The sequence below is a fragment of the Podarcis raffonei genome, chromosome 2 (assembly GCF_027172205.1).
Source record: "Podarcis raffonei isolate rPodRaf1 chromosome 2, rPodRaf1.pri, whole genome shotgun sequence".
Taxonomy (NCBI): Eukaryota; Metazoa; Chordata; class Lepidosauria; order Squamata; family Lacertidae; genus Podarcis; species Podarcis raffonei.
In genome coordinates, this window is record NC_070603.1 from 45,663,034 (window position 1) to 45,682,560 (window position 19,527).

The window sequence follows — 19,527 nt, forward strand, 5'->3', positions numbered from 1 at the left end:
AGGTTGTATATAGAGCAAATCCAGCAAAAGAAATGTATGCAATTTGGCCTTTTACATATAGTCATATTGCTACCACAGGGGAGATTACTTTTATTGTAAACCATCTTGGAAGTAAATTAAGAAATTGTCCAGTAGCATCTTAGAGACCAATTAAGTTTGTTCTGGGTATAAGCTTTCATGTGCATGCACACTTCTTCAGATACAAAGTTGATCTGAAGAAGTGTGCATGTACATGAAAGCTTATACCCAGAACAAACTTGGTCACTAATTTTTGGGACAATTTCTTAATTTTATTTATTTATTTCAACCGCGTCACACCAACACAGCTACCTACCTGCACCTTGGAAATATTTTATATTGAAAGGCGAGGTATGAGTCAATAATAAAAGCAAATATTCTTTTACATTTTCTTTATTTATATTTTTTTAGTTTAAGAATTACACACTAGCCAACATTATTATATATTTACATGCTGAAACTGGCTGTAGTAAGTTTAGATTCAAGAAAATATCTCTTATGTGCTACTCAATTTACAATCATCATTTGACTACCTCCATGATCCCAGAGGTTAGCAGTCCTTTTGAGAAAAACATGAAAATCTGATGCAATGATATCCACTAGTATTTTGCATTTTCTAGCCATTGGAAAATGTGCATTATGTGCATATTAGAAAGGCTACAAGGTCATTAGTAAGGCTGATGATTACTACATTATGAAGTAAATAGTACTAAGTAAAAAAAAAAGAGAGAGAGAGAGAGAGAGAGAGAGAGAGAGAGAGAAAGAAGAACGGTGCAAAGACAGTACTAACAGAACCATTTAAACACCCATGCAAATTAAAATGTGAAAACTCAAAACATAGTCAACTTGATAGAATTTTTGGATGTTTTAAATGCCCATGTTAACTAACTCAAACTGTACAATGAACCTTAAATATATTTTCGGGTGAAATTTTCTATAAATGGCATTAACAATGACAACATATAAAATGCTGATAAACTTGAATTAGATAACTTTTAGAGATGTGTGAAGCCTTAAGAAAATAATTTAAACGGACTCTCCAACTAATATCGAACTGCAGCTAAGGTTGCCGCCATTTCAAAATCATAGTAATAACAAATTCATCATCAGAGCACTTACAGAAATAATTTGACACATAAGGTATGTCTTGTATATAACCTGCAAAGATAATGAATTCCAATGTATCAATTAATTAAAATGGATAGAGATGCTATCTGTATAAGCTAAAATATGGTAGTGATTAATTAACATTCCATTTATTCCTCAAAAATTCAGACAAATGTTTCCTAGTGCATTTTGTTAAACTTTACCTTTGGTGTTAAGCAGTGTCTTGATAGTGTTCCCTTTAAATAAATTTCTAAAGTAAAGATTCTTTGGCATGGGGGGGCTGGAGTAGGGCTAGGTTGGTAAGGAAGAGACTACTATACACTGACAAATATGCCTTTCTGAAGACATTTACCTTCATGAAACAATGTCTAGAGGCCTGACCTTCATTTATACTCAAGGGGAATGACGCAAAGAGCATGTGGGGTTCTGATATGCACATGGAACTCTAAATGTGCATGACCCTGCTTTGGTGTTTGGTACAGAGGCACCAGGCCCATGGTAAACTCATTGGTAGAGGACGATCACACAGGCACAGTTCTTCTGTTCTAAGCCCACGTACTATAGCATGCACTGTCCATCTGCATTGCCCATTGTGCAGACCGCTCACCTTTTAATTCTCCCATAACTGGAAACATGAGCTTTGCTCCTCTGTCATGATGGCAAAAAGCCACTATGTTCCAAAAGGTAGAGAATTTTTAAAGGAGCCCATTATAACACACAGGTCAGGTCTCCCCTCTCTACCCATAGGTATGCTCATTCAACTACATGACCTCATGTTGCCTAGGATCTACCTTATAGCATGCTGATTAGCCCAAGGGTTAACTCAGAGCTGCCCATTAAAATGGAGTTGCACCAGCCCTTTTCTCTCAAGATCATAGCTTTAGTGCACGTGAACATCAAAGCACGTCTTTCTGTTGCCGTGTCTACAAAATTCCGCTATGGATCTCCAATCTTAGAAGGAGCACTGCGCCAGCAGTTACTGCCCAGTCTCTTTAGTGTTGAGAAAGCTGAAATATCAATCACTCAATATGTGCAGGTATTTACGAGATGCTAATGCAAATAGGGCATGCACACATGTACATCAGGGCCACTGGATGGGGTGCTAACTGAAAAGTCTCAGTCGCTTGATTTCTCTCTGCATTGTGTCAATGATCCAGCTAATGGTCTGTGCATTGACTGTTATAAAGTTGCACTTCCCACAGATTTGTGTGTTAAAATTCTTTTCCGGAATCCAAGTCTTATGCAAAAGGGTGTTTAAATTATTCTGCTAGAGAACTGCAAATATTGTACTTGGTTTTTTTAAAAAAATCACTGAACAATTACTGTTTCTATTGACTGCTCATTTACAGCTTATTTAAATATTTACATGATTTTAGGACACTAACCTAAACCATAAATAGAATCAGCTTTTTGCCTTACATTAAGTACAAATTAGAAGTTAAAAATGTTAAGAAATCTGATAATATTTACACATGTTCGGTTTTAATTATGATTGCTCACTTTGTATGTTCTATGTACAGATAGCAAAATGTTATGACCACTACTTTAAAAGTATTGTACCCTGGCCTTCCTTTTCGCTTTTTTCCATATAAATATTTCGTATTTTTTCCGCTCCTTCTAGGTATTAGGACTTTTTTTTTTAAGTTACTAGTGGACAATGTTTTTATTTTTAAAAAAGAGAAGAAACAGGCAAGCAATGTGAGAGCTAGTCTACTTTGAGATGCTAGGAGGTACAGTACTATCATAATGTCAAACTGTGAAATGCTTCGTAAGAATTATATGCATTGATCTGCTGATATAGAAATGCCCAGTTACCCTGTATAGTAAGATTTTAATTACATTAATAATTTGCTTTCTCAAAAAAATATTCACATATCATTTGAATATAGAAAGAAAACTGTTATTAGCTTATTCCTTTAAAACACCTATGTAAGAGTCTAGCCCAAATCCAGACAACCACAAGAGCTACAGGAGGGAGGATGCCTGCCTGCATACCAAAAAAGAAAGAAAGAAAGAAAGAAAGAAAGAAAGAAAGAAAAAAAGAAAAGAAAAGAAAAGATAGGGCTCAGCAGCACCGTCTTAGTCTCAGCCCGGATCATCCACCAGGAAGGCAATAGCAGGCAGTGCTTGCTTTTGACTCTGTGAGCCCTCTTCTCCTTTCCCATAACTGACTGGCAGTATAAGCATCTCACCCCCTTCAGTACAGATCATCTCTTAAGTGGGGGGCAAGAGCATCAAGACAGAGTCCATGTGACCTTTGGCTTACTCCTCATTCCTGTTTCCTTCTCACTGTGCGGATGTGATATAATGGGAGAAACCACGATCCCACAACTCTGCTGGGGTTACAAACAGTTTGATAGATCTTGGAATTTCACCTCCCTGCCCCCCAAATTCCTTTTGGCAACCTTCCTGCACCTCAATAAAGCAGATCTGTGGGCAGAAACCCATTTCCATGTGGGTCGCTCTCACTGGATTAGGATGTCTGTGTGCATATATCACGTATATTACACGCACACACACAGACGAATATATATACACATATTGGCATACATGTCTATATATTCGTTGTTTGCTTGGATAATGTTTAGTGTTTTTTTCCGTTTGCTTACATTAACTTTGCTAACTATGAAATTTGGAACACAGTTTCAGGTTTGCTTTTTGTTTTTTTTAAAAAAAACATTACTTCAGTTGCACTGTTAATGTACATATTACCTTAACTTAAATGGGATTTGTTCCCCAGATATATCTATACTGTATATCTATCTATATATGCACTTACTCTCATGTTCTCTATGCATTGTGCTTTTGTGTCTGGCAGATTCTAAGTCCCATCCCACCCCCATATTAGAATATAAAAATTCTCAGATGTTTCCTTCAGTGCTATTATTCAAGACTTTTGTTTCCCCCTGGGGATGATAACAGAAAATGTTCAGAATGACATTGCTTGGTTCTTTCTTCCCAGTCATTAAAACTGCAATAATATAGAAACATAACATTCCTTAGGCAAACACAAATATGCTGCATGATTCTTTTAGTTTGGAAAATGCATATTAGACTTACTAGCAGTCATATACAGAACATATTTACAGAGCATTGATTGCAAAGATATTGTTAAAACTGTGCCGTATTATATAGTAATTTTGCCATAAATTTCACAAAGATGAAGAGAAAACACCTTAATTGCTGGCTAGTATGCATCCTGAAACCTGAAAAGATGGAGTGATTATTATGTGGAAATATAGACCAAACAAAACTGTGAGAGAGTATATTTTAGCTCAATTCAAAGGTAACCATGTATTTAAGTTTGCTTTATGCAACGATATTATGGTCCCCCACTTTTTAAAAGCTCAATCTAGTCTGTACACCTGTACACAGTATTTAGAATTAATTAGCTCAGAAACAGGGTAGTCTGTCTATTCCTGGAAGCATCTTTTCCTTAATAACAAAAAGGACCTCATGGAGGTGATTGTTTACTTGCTTTGTTATCCCTGTGGGTAGAATTTCATCCTCTCATTGGCAAGGTCAGATAATATTATGGCTTGTACTATAAACTTCCAGATATCTTAAAGTGCAGTACTAGGAGCTGATTTTGTAGTTTTTATTATAGCTGACCTGTTGAACCAATGTGAGAAAAAAAGGTATTTTCTTTGAAGGCCTATAAATCCCGTGCATTAATTACAAGGCCAATATTTTTCACACTCCTTAAACTTCATTTCTTAAAATAATAATGGGTGTTTGTACAAAGAAAATGAAAATCAGAAGAAACCATGAATACAGCATAGCTCAGCTGTCACAAAAGATGTCCTAAGCAAGGGTTGTTTAAAACATGACTAGTCCAGTTGTGGATGACATCAAAAGGCAGATGATGCCCTGACTTGTGAAGTGTACTCAGCCCCAATGCACATGGAAAAACATGAGTCACGTGATCAGTATTTTTTACAAATACATCATGATGTTCGAAATTCTCAACAATCATGTATGAACACTGGGTGCTCAGTTACCCCAATTTTAAAATTCTTTACAGAGGAAATGCTCAAACACTCATAGTTAGTGCTACTAAAAAGTCAGGTGGAGAAGATACACCAATAAATAAATAAACTCTGCAGAACTGACTGGAAGATTCAACAATACTTGGATTTAACTTTTTGCCTTTATTTTGTCCCACTGTTTCAGGAACGGGGACCATATAATAGTATGAATTACTTGAAGAAAAATGGGGGCATTTCCATAGTTCATGATTTTGAGAAAAATATTTCAGCTTCTTCCACCAGAAGATGCTGGAGAATCCAGCTATTTAAAATAAACAACCCCCCCAGTACTCCCTTAAGTTAAGTATTGCATCTAAAAAGAAACACTTCTCAAACTGAATCCAATGGAACTGGGTGAGGAAAACAACCCAACTCTTATAAGTTTATAAGCTGTCTGTCTTTTAAAATATATATTGTCTAAACAGCAGACATGATTCTATTCCATCTATTTGATGTGGAAATGAGATACAAATCAAAACAGCGACTGAGAATCCATATGAGAGGTTTATACTAACAAGCAAACTGACACCAATTATTTGTATAGTCTTTACCTGTCCCTTACATTTGGAAACATTTGCCACTGTTTTCTCTCTTCCACAGGGAAGGACTGAGCACCGAGAGAAAGCCACCTATGAAGTCACTTGCTGGCCCATTTACATTTGGCACTTTACACTTAGAATGCTTCTAGACATTATGCTTCATGGCACACTGTAGAACATAGTTGGGAATCTCTCAAACAACTCTAAGGGTCATTGTCACACAGCACGGTAACCACTGTGCTGCATTAACTCTTTGCAATTTATCTTTCAAATGAAATGCTTTCAAGTTTCATGAAAACTCCTCACTCACCCAAAACTTCCCTTCTCTACATCAGTAACATCATCTATTTGGGAAACCTCTGATACTCATTCGCATGGTATGACGGTAGGCACTACTTAATTTCAAGTTAATGCATTTGACAGGTAACGCAGGAAGATGGTTTGGATTGCAACTATAACACTTCTCTCCATCCAGGTAATGTTGTGTATGCTCCAGATGTGAAGAGAGGCATGAGATACATTGCTCTTTGAACTCAAACCTATTTTCTTGCTTCCTCTTTCTGTGCTTAAACTTATGAGTGCTAAAAGGAGGGTGGAAACAACAGAATGAGGAAGTTTCAAATTCTGCCTCCAAATATCAAATGCTATTATATATTTATAGGTCATGTTGTATACATTTGTACTGTAACTTAAATATTTCACAATTTTGCAAAGAAAACCCAAACATTACAAAACAGATTATAGAGTGGGCCAGCAACTAAGGTGTTTTAAAATAACTTTTTGTCCTGAATAGGTTTTTTGTTTGTTTTCCCTAAGTCCCACATTTGGCTGTACAACCGATTTTGAAGAGAAATCCAGTTCTTGATAGCTGTGTGGCTTTATTTTGTTTTAGTTCACATAGTAAAGCCAATAGACAATATTGAAGAAGGAGAAAACAACAGGGAAGAATATGCGTGACCATCGATCTATGGCATTTACATCAGTCAAGTCAGGGATGGTAATTTTCAACTGAGAAGCACGTCTCCTTAGCCGGCTTTTCTTTTGTGCCACGTGCCGTTCCAGCGCATTGCGGCCAAAGCTGTGTCTTGGTAAGCCAGCCTTCCGGTACTGAATACTTGAGGTATCATAGGCCAGCATAGTGCTTCTGGGGTCCCCAAGGCCTATAACAGCTTCAGAGGCAGCCATCTCATTTTTTATTTCAAGCGTGCTCAACAAAATGTTTTCATGTGGATCCATCTGGAAAACACAAGAGGTTGTCTTAGAGTGTGTAACGAAACGTCAGACTCAGCCAATCATCAAGCAGGCAAGACCCAAGAAGTCCAACTCAATGTTGGCCTACGGAATTATGCAACTTAACATGGCATACATACATTTACTTGTGGGTCCTGTATTTTGAAAGCACAGGCAAATACATTGTATGGCACTGTTAGTAGCCACATGTTTGTCTGGCAGATATCTCGGAAACTTGCGGCACTGCCACTATGCGTTTGCATGAAGTGCTGCACTTTGCTGGCCCAAAAATTCTGTTCTGACAAGACTTCTCAGCATTTACAATTAGAATGAGCTCAAAAGAATGACGCAGCGATGAGATACATCAGGTATAACTTCTGCACTTCATCACAGGCCTTCTGTTTGGATGCAGTGTGAAATCCATTGGAACAATTTTGGAACTCTCATATCACTAGAGTTCAAAATGCGTATTTTGATATAAAGATTAGATTCTGTGATCAGAGAGAAAGCTGATGAGCTGTTTTACACCTGCACTAGGACCTCTTTCAAGTTGCAATGCCCAGGATAACAGTGTTCAATTCATCTTGGAACATCTCATCAGAACAGAAGGCTGGCCATGGCATTAGGCTGTACTTCAGAGGCAAGTCTAACCAGGCATTCATTTCAGAGTATAATCACATTAAATCTCAACACTGGTTTTGGAGTATTATTAGTAACTTTTTAAAATGTGAGATCATATAGTATACTGTAATAAAAAATAATAATGCCATGTTTCTGGCATTAACTATACAAAAGGAAAGTGGCAGAGCTCTCTGTTACTCTGAGGTAAATCTTTCACTATCTGCAATTTTTTCCTCAAAAAGGTTGCCATTTTGCTTGACAGGCTATGAGTACCAATCCTTAATTTTAATAGCTGTTATAAACCAGTTTTCTTATCAGACAATTAAATTTAAATTGATGCTGAATATTATGTTAACACATTTTATAGCAATCCAGTAAATTCTTTACATTTTCATTTGAAAGTATTTTGAACCTGCAGGTATAGGGCAGAACATAAATCATATATATATATATATATATATATATATATATATATATATATATATAAATAAAATCTCTGCACGTTTTCTTGAGATCTGAATAGATAAAGTGATGTGTTTTATTGGGCTGACTTCTAATGGTGGACAGATTCCATTTTCATTACATGAACATATGTATAAATAGTTCAGAATAAACTACATTTTTCTACTCTTTCACTTTAGCAATTCCTTACACGATTGTGAACTCAAATGTGTCTACAGGATTCTCGCCTCATTTCCCAGGTCCTCACTCACTTGCATTTTGGCAATAGTTCCACTTTAAATGTGCAGGCCCTCTGTTAATTTCTACTGCTAGAGGGCCTGGAGAATTTTAATTCTCGTTTGACAGTATGTATGAAAATGTTATATGGAGAATATTTATGGCAAGGGTTTCTCAAACTTTGTTTCTTATCAAATCTTCCCTTTATTTTTTATTCTTCCAAGCATAAACTAAAGGAAAATGAAGACAGCTAGATAAGTTTAGGTGGGATATAATACACACAATGATATTCTGAAACCTCTAAAGAGAGCCACACATTTAAAGTAGTCTTCCATGACTGCCATTTGCTAGATTAGGAGCTGTGGTTGGGCATAAATCAAATGCGCATCTGAGTATGGATGCTGTATGTCAACACTGCTTTACTTTCAAGGTCCATTTATTGATAAGAAATAAATAAATAACATTGCCAGCATGTAAATTTGATTCACGTGCATTTAGGGAGGAGGCCATACTTTCAACCCCATCACCAATGTTGCCTGTTCTTCCTGCAATAATTGTCTGTGCTGCATGCTGTTTTCTGCAGAAAAATTCAAATGTGCACACAGCTACTTGAATATACAGGTTATGTGTGATAGGCACACTACAGGTGAGTTCGTGCTCACACATTTGCATTTGTCTGCTAAGAACTACAGACAACAGGGACAATATGGATGTACACATGAGTAATGAGTGGTTTGAACACTGCAGCCAAAGTTTTTCATCTTTATAGAAGGTTTATAGATTATCAGTGAGGATTTATTATTATTATTATTATTATTATTATTATTATTATTATTATTATTATTAACTGATTTAACTCATTAAATGTTTATCATGATATATTGAAAAGTTGTTTTAATTCAAGGATTCTGAAGTAAGCTGAGTACGTTAAATTTGAAGTTGTGATGCTAAACCCATGTGGGACTTTGCTCCTTAATTTATGAACATTTAGGTTTCAACAGATCAAGGTGTAATTTAGTCAAAGTGATCCAATTTTGCTTTCCTATCAAAATCATGTGGAGTTGGGTATTGTTTGAAACCCCATATAATTTCTTTTTGAATATTGTAATTGAAAATCTGTTCCACGGTCACAAAATATGCCTGTTGCATAGGATACGTCTGAGCTGGAAGACATTTACGGTCTAGCCTGTAACAAAAGTAACTTAATTCTGATCAGAATGCCTGGAGTAGGTTCTCTACCACTTCCCATCGAAACAAACAGCACATTATTTCTGCAGTCCCATAACAAACATTTAGGTATGTATAAGCATAGCCATTTCATTTTACAAGACATTATTACTACCCCGTCAGCCAGCCAATCCCAAACAGGAATAAACAGGCAGGGGTGAATATTCTGGGCCCCCCACAGTGGATAATTGCATATTACAACATGTATTTCGTGGCATCAAGCTTTATTAAAGAATTCACCATTTCACAAACAGTAAATTCTTTATAAAGTTTTTTTTTTTAAAAAATCATTTTAAAGCGAAAGAAGTTAGTCTTGTGACACAAAAACTGCGAAACAAATACGGCATTTTCAATTACATCCAAGGTTAAAGAACAGGAGCACTGGTTAATCTGAACAGCTATACTGGGGGTGGTGGATAGGTTGGATGGGGTGAGTCACACAAGCAGTGTAGCAAAGCTATTTTAAAGTTTCATTTTCCATTTCCAGTCAGAGTCCAGACCTCAGAAGTTAAGCCAGTCTTCAGCCTTCTACACACTTCAGGTAAAATGGAACTGTGCACTTGGCCAGAGATAAATTTGCTTGAATGTAAAATAGGGGTTGGTGTATTCTGACAAGGTCACTTTACAGAATATTGAGGGTATGAAACACTGAGAAAAAAAGTGCCTGGTAATAAATATAAATCAAATTCTCAAATGGCCAGCTTTGGAGTCTTCTATGGCTGCTGCGGAGATGCCATTAACAGTTGCTGCAATGTGAATAACTTGTCACACACCCAAAGAATTTAGGAGAAAAAACAGCATATAAGCAATTTTGTATTACTCTTTTTTTCTTGTCAGGTGTTTTTCTGCTGTTATCAGACACTTGTCTGATAACACCACAGTTTGAGAAGGCTGGAGGTCTCTACACCTTTTCCAAAGAGACATTGGAAATTACTACATAGCCATAAATTAGTAATGGATGAACCTCCCAATTGATTTACTGTAAAGCAGTTAGAAAGTGATTGCACATGTCTTCAAGCTTTTCCTCGTTGGAAATTGGTTTACCTTTCATTTCCGAAACAGGAAATGCACAAGGTTATGATAAAGGATAAAAGGATGAAAAGCAAATTGATCTGATTTTTGGATCTGAAGTGAAGTTTTAGGGAGGCAACTGAGAGCACCATTGCAATACAGCAGGTTCACCCATCCCTAATGAAAATGTATGCTTATAACTATATAGAAGCTTACAATACAACAGTGAAACACATTAATTCTGCAGGGCGCCTTTTATCCAGACGGATCCCAAAGCGCTTTACAGATTTTTAGAAAGCGACATCACTTCACCAACAAGTGCAATCACCTCTCAGGCGAAATGGGGTGGCTATCTAACATCGCCAAACAACGCACTGTATTTTAGTACAGGAAATGAAGAATGCTGTAGCCAATTAAAACTATGCAGTGGGTGGGTAAGTGGTGGGAATGGTTCAGAAGGTAAAAAACAACTTAGAATACAACTAAAACTTGGACAGGATCCTGGCATTAAGATGCCAGTTCTTGCAAAAGTGCCGTGGGATCTTTAATTGACCACTAATGGTCCAAGATCTCACTAGTAAGTCTCTAAGGATAGAATCATTAGAAAACAATAAAATATACCTTTGTTGAATACATTTCTGGACAATGATATGTGCCAATTATTCTTCTGTCCTGTAAGTTAATAAAATCAAGACCGGTTTCCATAGAGAAAAGGCAGCTGTTAGCTTTCATTAAAAATTAATGTACTATAGGCTATTATCATAAACGATGCACTTTAATTAAAAGCACAGGGCAATCTGAGCCAACAATCAGCAGAAGTATATCCTTGGTTTAGAGGTGCTGTTGTTGTCTTGGCCCTGACATTGTAGACAACACAAATTTGTAATGGAAATGTACAGTCCCCGCACACACAAAAACCTGGTCATTTTTGACCAAGAAAGGAACGATGACATGTAAACATTAGTTAGGAGAGAGGGGAACAACATGTGGATTTAAAAGGTAGTAGGGGGAAGGAAGTCTGGATGCTGATGTGGTTCTTCAGCCACATAACGGGATTCTTGATAGGGCAAGACAGACTTTATGTATAAAAAAATCCACAGGGCAGGGAAAATAGGTAAACATGTGAAAGGGGGACAAGTAACAAAAATAGAAGATGAATGGTGCAAAATATTTATTTGAACATAATAATCATGGAGGTATCAAACAATCACTTTAAATGATAACATGATTAAGTGATAAAGATAGAATTCACTGTTGGGCCTAAAATCAGCTTGCAAAATGTAGACCACAGAGCATGGGACATTGCTGACCCTCCCAGCTCAAATAGCAGATAGACCTACATGGCAGGTGATTCCCAATATCTAGAAACTCCAAAATGATGGCTCTCTATAGGTGTTGACTCTTTAATATCAGCAGCACACAAATCTAACAAATTATTCAGGTATAAAATAATTATACCTATATAATAAAGTGACAGTTTTTATTTAGTGGTTACATTAGTAGCTTTCTTGCTTTAAAAAAACAGCTTTATTCTTAACAAAAAAAATTTTTTTCCTTCCAGTAGCACCTTAAAGACCAACTAAGTTAGTTCTTGGTATGAGCTTTCGTGTGCATGCACACTTCTTCAGATACACACGAAAGCTCATACCAAGAACTAACTTAGTTGGTCTTTAAGGTGCTACTGGAAGGAAAAATTTTTTTTTTGTTTTGACTATGGCAGACCAACACGGCTACCCATCTGTAGCTTTATTCTTGTACTTCTGTAGTGCACATTTATTATTTACTATCAGACATGCATCAAACTGACACAGTAAAGCATTTCAGCCGTTCAATTCCATTGCCTGCAAGCAACTCACTTTTAAAACATGGACGAACAAAGCTGTCAATACAGTCATACTTTTTTATTATTATCTCTGATTCTGAAATCAAATGGAATGAAGAAAACAATGTGTGAGAGCACTAATGCAACATTGTCAAAATTGGCCCAATTATTGGATGGATTGTCTTGGATGGATGCATTTCACCCCTAACAAAGCCCTTCAGTAAAAGATCTGACTGATCATTTCAAATCAGTATGTCTTCCTTACTGTCCTCTGCTCTACTCTTCTTTTCGATGTCCACCCTTCCCTTTTCTCCTTCTGTCAAAACCTTCTGCTTTCCTTTCCCTGCTACCTTCTCAGTTCCTTTTCTTTACCTATGCTATATAGTCTTATTCTAAACCTACTGCACTAGGCCATTTACCCCGTGCTGGACATGGATTGCTCAGTCAATGGCAGTCAGAGAACCTTAGGATCAAAGCAGTTCAGTCAAGGGTAGCAAATGACTCTTTAGTTTGCTTGCCTTGTTGCTCTACAACAGTCCTTCCAGCTACTCTACAGCTATCAAAACAATATACCGACCCATTTTAAGATTAATAAATTTTCTGAGAAATTGTTTCATCGATGTACAATTTACCATATAAGTTTAACAACATCTGAAATAAAACTGACTGAAATTAGATCTGCGTTTACAAATGTGCACCAATAGGTGTGTGTAATTGCAACCCACTATTTGCCCAAATGATACCACTGCTTCTGTCAAAGCATTATGCAGCTGTACTTTTCTATACTGTCTGAACTGCTACATTTAAACATTCTATTTGTGATAGCTGTATCAAAATGTATTCTCTGTAAAAAGATCTTGAACAACAACAACAACAAAGTACTTTCTGAGAATTTTTCTGTCATGGCGAAAGCTAATTATTTAGCTCTCTGAAAGAATTGGAAGGCAGGCTTTCAGATTATGTAAGATAACTGATGTATCTTAAACAAGCAGAAGCTGGATACACACTGTCCTTGTGCAAATTAAAGATGGCATTCCGAGATTGTTGCTATGGACAGAGAGCTTTACACAGCTGACTTGACCTTTTTTTCTGATGTCACCAGGAATAGCACTACAGACTGTATGGAGAAGCTACCTTGTGACCTTTTCTGTAAGAGGCCACAGGCAAAGTCTGCTGCCACCACTGCCTCACATTACCTTCAAAGCAAATTCTTACATAATGCTAATGGAGAGATGGAAAACAATGGTGTGTACACTGCTGGTTTATAGAAAATTCTTACACAACAGCAATGCATAGTTATAAATAGTTGCTTTTAGGCACTTTCTTTTAAAAAAATACAAATTCAATGTGGAAAATATGGATCAAAGTAGTCATTTATTGCAGACTGCTTTAATTTTGTCAACTCTCTAAACCTGCAAAGTATGCAGTATAGATTTTGACCACATTCTAAACCAGAGCTGGCTAACCTATAGCCCTGCAGATATTGTTGGACAACAGTGCCCATTATCCCTGACTGTTTGCCATGCTTGTTGAAGCTGATAGGAGTTGGAGTCTAACAGCATCTGGAGGGTTACAGGTTTTTCATCACTGTTTTGAACTGTAGCTTAACCATAAATATTTACATGGTGGAAAGTCATGTATAGTTAAGCATATCAAAGCCTCATGATATCCTAAACAGTAGGAATAACTCAAGATAAAGGCAAACACTTAGCAGGATTCAACTAATGAGTGTTATCAGCAGGAACTCTGTGCAAGGACTTCCTCTAGCACAATGGGGTCCCCCTCTCTCCAAATGGATGTCCCTGGGAATTGGCTCGGGGGGGGGGTACTTTCCCAATACTCAATTTTTAAAGGCACTGGGATGTCAGAGGAAATGGAATTTCCTTTATGAATTCCCCATCCCTGTCATTCACAGTTTGCCACCTGACACTGATATAGAATCATATACAAATACATCTGCACTTGTTGCACTTTTTCATTGGCATATTTATGGAAACTGTAATGACTGGACCAGCTCTATGCTACATTTATTTCAAATTCATTTGATTTTTTTGTTGTCATTGTGGGAGTGCAAAAGGGATGCAAACTTGATAGGTAGCTGGAGATTTAGTACTGAGCAGAACTGGTTCTATCTCCTTTGTGGCCAGGAAATAGGTAGGCTTTATACTGCAATTCTCTTTCCACTTTCTCGTGGACCTATGAAACTACTGAATGACACTGACAGCTGAAATGGGAGCCAAGAGCAACACAAAAAGGGTCTCTCACCATGTTCTTCAATCCTACCTTCACTAGTAAATTAAAACACAATGCTGGCTAAAGTCCCTCAGGCTTGCTCTTTCTTAATTATGCCCCTCTCCCACCTCTTATTCTGGCTAGGGAAATTTAACAAAATGACCTGGAACCAGTTGCCTGAGATAGAGACACTTTTCAAACAACATAGAAATACAAAAGGAGAACACATAATACTAAATAAAAACACAAACAAACTGATAACCCCCCACCTCACAAAAACATTTAAAAGGACATATACAGTGGTACCTTGGTTTACGAACTTAATCCATTCAGGAAGTCCATTCTTAAACCAAAACTGTTCTTAAACCAAGGCATGCTTTCCCTAATGAAGCCTCCCTCTGCCAGTGCCCTTCCACCATTCGGATTCCGTTCTTAGACCAAGGTAAAGTTCACAAACCGGGACACTACTTCCGGTTTTGCAGAGTTCGTAAACCGAATCATTCGTAAACAGGACAGTTCTTAAACTGAGGTACCACTGTAATGTTAATCAGCCAAAGGCCTGGTTAAAGAGAAACTGGCGCCTAGCACCTAAAGATATGTAATGAAGGCACGAGGTCAGCTTTAGTTGGTTGTTTCTGAGACAATGAACAGGCTTCCAAGTTTTCAAGCATGCTGTCCGTAGATATGTGACATAATACAGAGACTACTAAGCCAAAGTTTATCATTATATGCAGAGTACTCTTAAATCACAGCCAACATGTCCACATAATATACCTTATCTAAAAGTGCAGATGCTGGCCACATCAGTTCAGACTATAATTTGAAGAGAGGTTTGCCTCATAGAATCAATAATGGAAGTTTAATTAACATATATTGAAATGATTTAATTGTCAAAGGAAGTGATTTCTATATGAACGCTTCTACAAAATAGCAGATCCTATTTGTGTATTATTGGATAATGATATTGTGGGATAAAAGCTTAGACAAAAATAAATGAGTTTATAAGTGAATAGACTTGAAAAACAAATAAATCTCAGGCAGTAAACTAAAAAGAAGTTTGTTAGTAGCAAAGGCAGTTGAACTTTTTCAACTTTTGCAACCAGAAAGAACATGTGCAAATCTGTACAATTATGTAAAAGAACTGAATCTTGGCACAGAATTCTAGGCTCCCTTCTTCTACTAAACGCTGCTAAGTAAAAATCCTTCATTCTCACGTAAATACTGTTGCTTACTAACTTGTTATAAATTACTACTGCTGTTATTACTGTTGCATCTTCATATAAGATAATAAGAGCATGCAAGGTGCATCAAACAGGTTAGAGCAGTAGCAAGAGAGAAGAGATCCCAAAAGAGGAAACAAGGGAAGCTCAGAACGTTAAGTCTCAGATAGGCATAAGCCCCAAAGAAGCTATCCAGAAAAAATTGCAGTGCTAAGAAGTTATTGATAAATGATTTACATATTCTGCATGGAAAATGAAGAGAAAAAATATTGCTCACTGAAGGAAACAGAGTTGCACAATACCTGGAACAAAGCAAATCCAAGATGGTCTGATATCCAAGCAGTGTGAAAAGTTTTATGGATTAAGATTTCAAGTTGGCTTTAAGTATGAATGTGTGTGTGTGTGTGTGTGTATATATATATATATATATATATATATATATATATATATATATATATATATATAAATAAATAAAATAGCTAGTAAGCCACAAATGGAAGAACAAAGCTCATTGGGAAATAGATTACACAAAACAAGTAACTGCTTACACACACATATACACACATACACAGAGAGTCTCATACAAATAAAAGACAAACTGAAATGCATCCAAAAAGAAACTTTTCAACTTTCAGGCACTCCTCAATGAATCTGTGAAAAACTAATGAAGACTAAAATAATCTAGAAGGAGCCACAGTTCCCACTAAAATTAGGAATAAGTTAAAATCGTGACTCCATACTAGAAACTTAGCAGTCAACTCCATAATAATAAAACAAATGGAGTATGTGCTATATTCACAAAGGGCTAGATCAACACGGTTTAAAGCTAAACCTACTGAATTAATTCATAAATTGTCATTGCAACATAGATAATTTATATAAAAATTCTTTTGTTGCTTTTCTACTAAAAGAATTCAAAGTGACTTACAATGTAATGGATGATGAGAAAACAGTGGATATTTTATCTGGGTTTTAGTAAAGCATTTCATACAGCACTATACAATATCTTATGGTTAGAAAGCCAACATAAGATGTCTTGGACAATTAGTACAATCAAATGGATCAAAAACTGGCTATCTAACCGTATTAAGAGAGTAATCGTAACTGGCAGTCCATCTAGATGGGGAGAGATTTCCAGTGGGATCCAGGGATCGCAATTCGGTCCCATTTTGTTTTATATCTTTATAAAAGATCTGGAAGACAAAGTAGAGAATATGCTAAATAAGTCTTTTGGCTTCTACTAATTAGGGAATGGTGAGCAGAGCTAGAACTAACATAGTAGTTGTAAAATAACTCTAAATACTTCTTTGAAATTGGATGATAGATTTACAGACCATATTCTAAATTAAATGTGAGACAGAAGATAACAGAACACACGGGAGCTTCACAATAGAAAACAATAGTAGGCTTTGCTAGTCATGCCTGTGTCAAATATCCAAAATGATTTGAGCCCTTTGGACTCAAATACATCATATATCTCTTAAAAAGCCAAAGACATTGTCACATGGAATGGCAGAAGAGGAAACGATCTCACACGGAGGTAAATTATAAGAGCTAAGTGGATAGAGAGCTTGATGAAAGTAAAGAGAATAAGGAATAACATGACAGTCAACTGCAGGAGATTCAGTCAGAAGTAGAGGTGTAAGTGCAATTAAAGCCATTAAAACCAATTGATCTGACAAAACAAGCATTATGGTAGTCTTGACACTATCTTCCCAGGCTGAATGTGCGGTGTCAGCACTGAACAAATTACACATGTAGAACATAACAGAAAGGGAATTCATGAAAAATCAATGGAAGAGGGGCTTCAATGGAGCTGAAGCAGCTTTGGATCAAGATTTAATGTGTAAAATATAATATAATTGATCTATGAATGCATGTTTTCTTGGTAAATGGCTGTGAAATCACCATATGGGCAAACCCTTATGTTTCTTTTGCTAGCAAAACTGAATTAAAGGAAGAATTGAGATGCAGTCAAATATATAAAACACAAAGTTCACATACTTATAGCATGGATACCCAAAAAAGAAAAAAAAGGAGATACTTGGTGAATGTGAATGTGAAACAGAACAAACAGATTTCACAGTATATTTGATTCATGGGCAAACCTTTGAGCCCTAAACTCCACCCTGGAATGCTAAAATCCTGACAATGGCACTTGGGTAAACATCAAGCAGCTGCATTCAGGACAATAGACAAGAAGTAGAAAGGTGTTACCACTAAGCATGTCTGAGGGTTGCCAGATTGCTTTTTGTTTTTTGTCTGGAGCTGGAACTTTAGGGACTGACTGTGGTTATAAAAATTAAATAACAAAAATATTTTGGGAGACACTGTTGAGAGGATCCACAGCATCAATTCAGATAGGCTTGTCTGGAATGGTATTAGGCCCAAACTTGACTGTTTTTGCAATTTATTCTGTGTCGAGTTAAGGGCTTCTTGTCTGCCTGTGCATTTGATCTGCTTTTTTAGCAGTTGTCTTTTAGATTTTATCAGTTTAATGGGTTATAATCTACTTCTGGTATTTTCTTGGTGTTATTATTATACAGCACCCTGGGGTTCATTGGTATGGAAGGTGCATTAGAAACATAAACAATAAAGTAATCAATAAAACCTGAGACTGATACCCTTCTTTATAATTTTTAAGAGCTTGAGAAACACCCCTTTGGCATGCACAGTTCTTTTCCTCTCCTGTTTGATTTCCTCTTCCTTTTCCTTTGTCTATAGCTTCCATGCCAACCATGGTTACACTTGAAACTGATATGTGTAACCATAAATCAGGCATTCTAGCTGCACCCCCATCCTCATGGTTGTTGCCCTATTTGTGATGGCAGTGGGGAAGACTCCTGTACTCATGGAGGCTTCTGAACATTTTAAAAACCAACAAAACGAGGGTTCCAAAACATGAAGGAACCTCCACAGATACAGGTCTCCCTGATGCGGACAGCCACTGAGGAACATTTAGAGGACGACAATGAGGAGGATGAACAGGCAGGACTAGTATGCTTGTGGACATTGTTCCCGCCTCACATGTTGACTTAAGCCCTATAGTGCTGTTTACAGTACTGAAAAGAGAAGGGAGAATTCAGGCCAGATGGAGAAGACAGATCAGGTGGGCCCTTCAGGATTTAGGGAAATTTATACTTGCACCAAGCTACCCACAAAGGATGTTGAAAGAATAAATGAAGCTATGCTGCTGTTGTTTCCAAGAAGGGTTTTCTGAAGAGTGAGAATTGTGACCTCTTAGAAAATAAGAAATGTTGCAAGTTACCTTTTATGAAACATCAGACAACTGATAGCACCACAAAAACTGATACTTTGATTAAAAAAATCACAACAGTTTTGTCATGCCCTATGATACACTGGAGGAACACTTGGTTGTATCTAAAATGTTGGTTCATCTCTGGAGATAAAGTTCTGAAATCATTTTCCTTTGGCACCTGAAACTTCACACTGACTTCCATGGGCCTCTGGAAGCAGTGACAAGTAGGCACCGATGTTAAAAGATCCTCAGTGGCTCCCAGTTTGTTTTCAGGCTCAATTCAAAATACTGGTCTTGGTCATTAAAGCCCTAAGCCTGATACCTGTATATTTCAAAGTTCCACCTTCTACAATGGTAACTAAACAATTGGTTCAGATCTTCCCTAGAAGCCCTCCTCTGAGTGCCCCAGCAAGAGGCCAATGAAGAGATGGCCTTCTCTGTCACAGCACTCAAATTGTGGAACTGCTGCCCTACATATGCTCATTTCACACCGTCCATGTTTTATTTTGTGTGGTCTGCTCTGTGTTCTTGAACC

General features: G+C 36.9%; 1 protein-coding gene across 5 annotated transcripts in view; it reads right to left on the bottom strand.

Moving 5' to 3' along the window:
- Window positions 1-395: 395 nt before the first annotated feature.
- GABRB2 (gamma-aminobutyric acid type A receptor subunit beta2) overlaps window positions 396-19,527 on the bottom strand; it is a 108,824-nt gene continuing 89,692 nt past the window's right edge. For 2 of the 5 annotated variants that reach the window (XM_053376457.1, XM_053376458.1), the window contains exons 10-12: window positions 16,816-16,926; window positions 11,081-11,131; window positions 396-6,928 (exon numbers count right to left, since the gene is read on the bottom strand). In XM_053376457.1, coding sequence (XP_053232432.1) covers window positions 6,581-6,928; window positions 11,081-11,131; window positions 16,816-16,926 — 510 coding nt within the window. In that variant the 3' untranslated portion in view covers window positions 396-6,580. The remainder of the gene's footprint in view (window positions 6,929-11,080; window positions 11,132-16,815; window positions 16,927-19,527) is intronic. The other 3 variants (XM_053376459.1, XM_053376462.1, XM_053376463.1) reach the window with 3 other exon arrangements.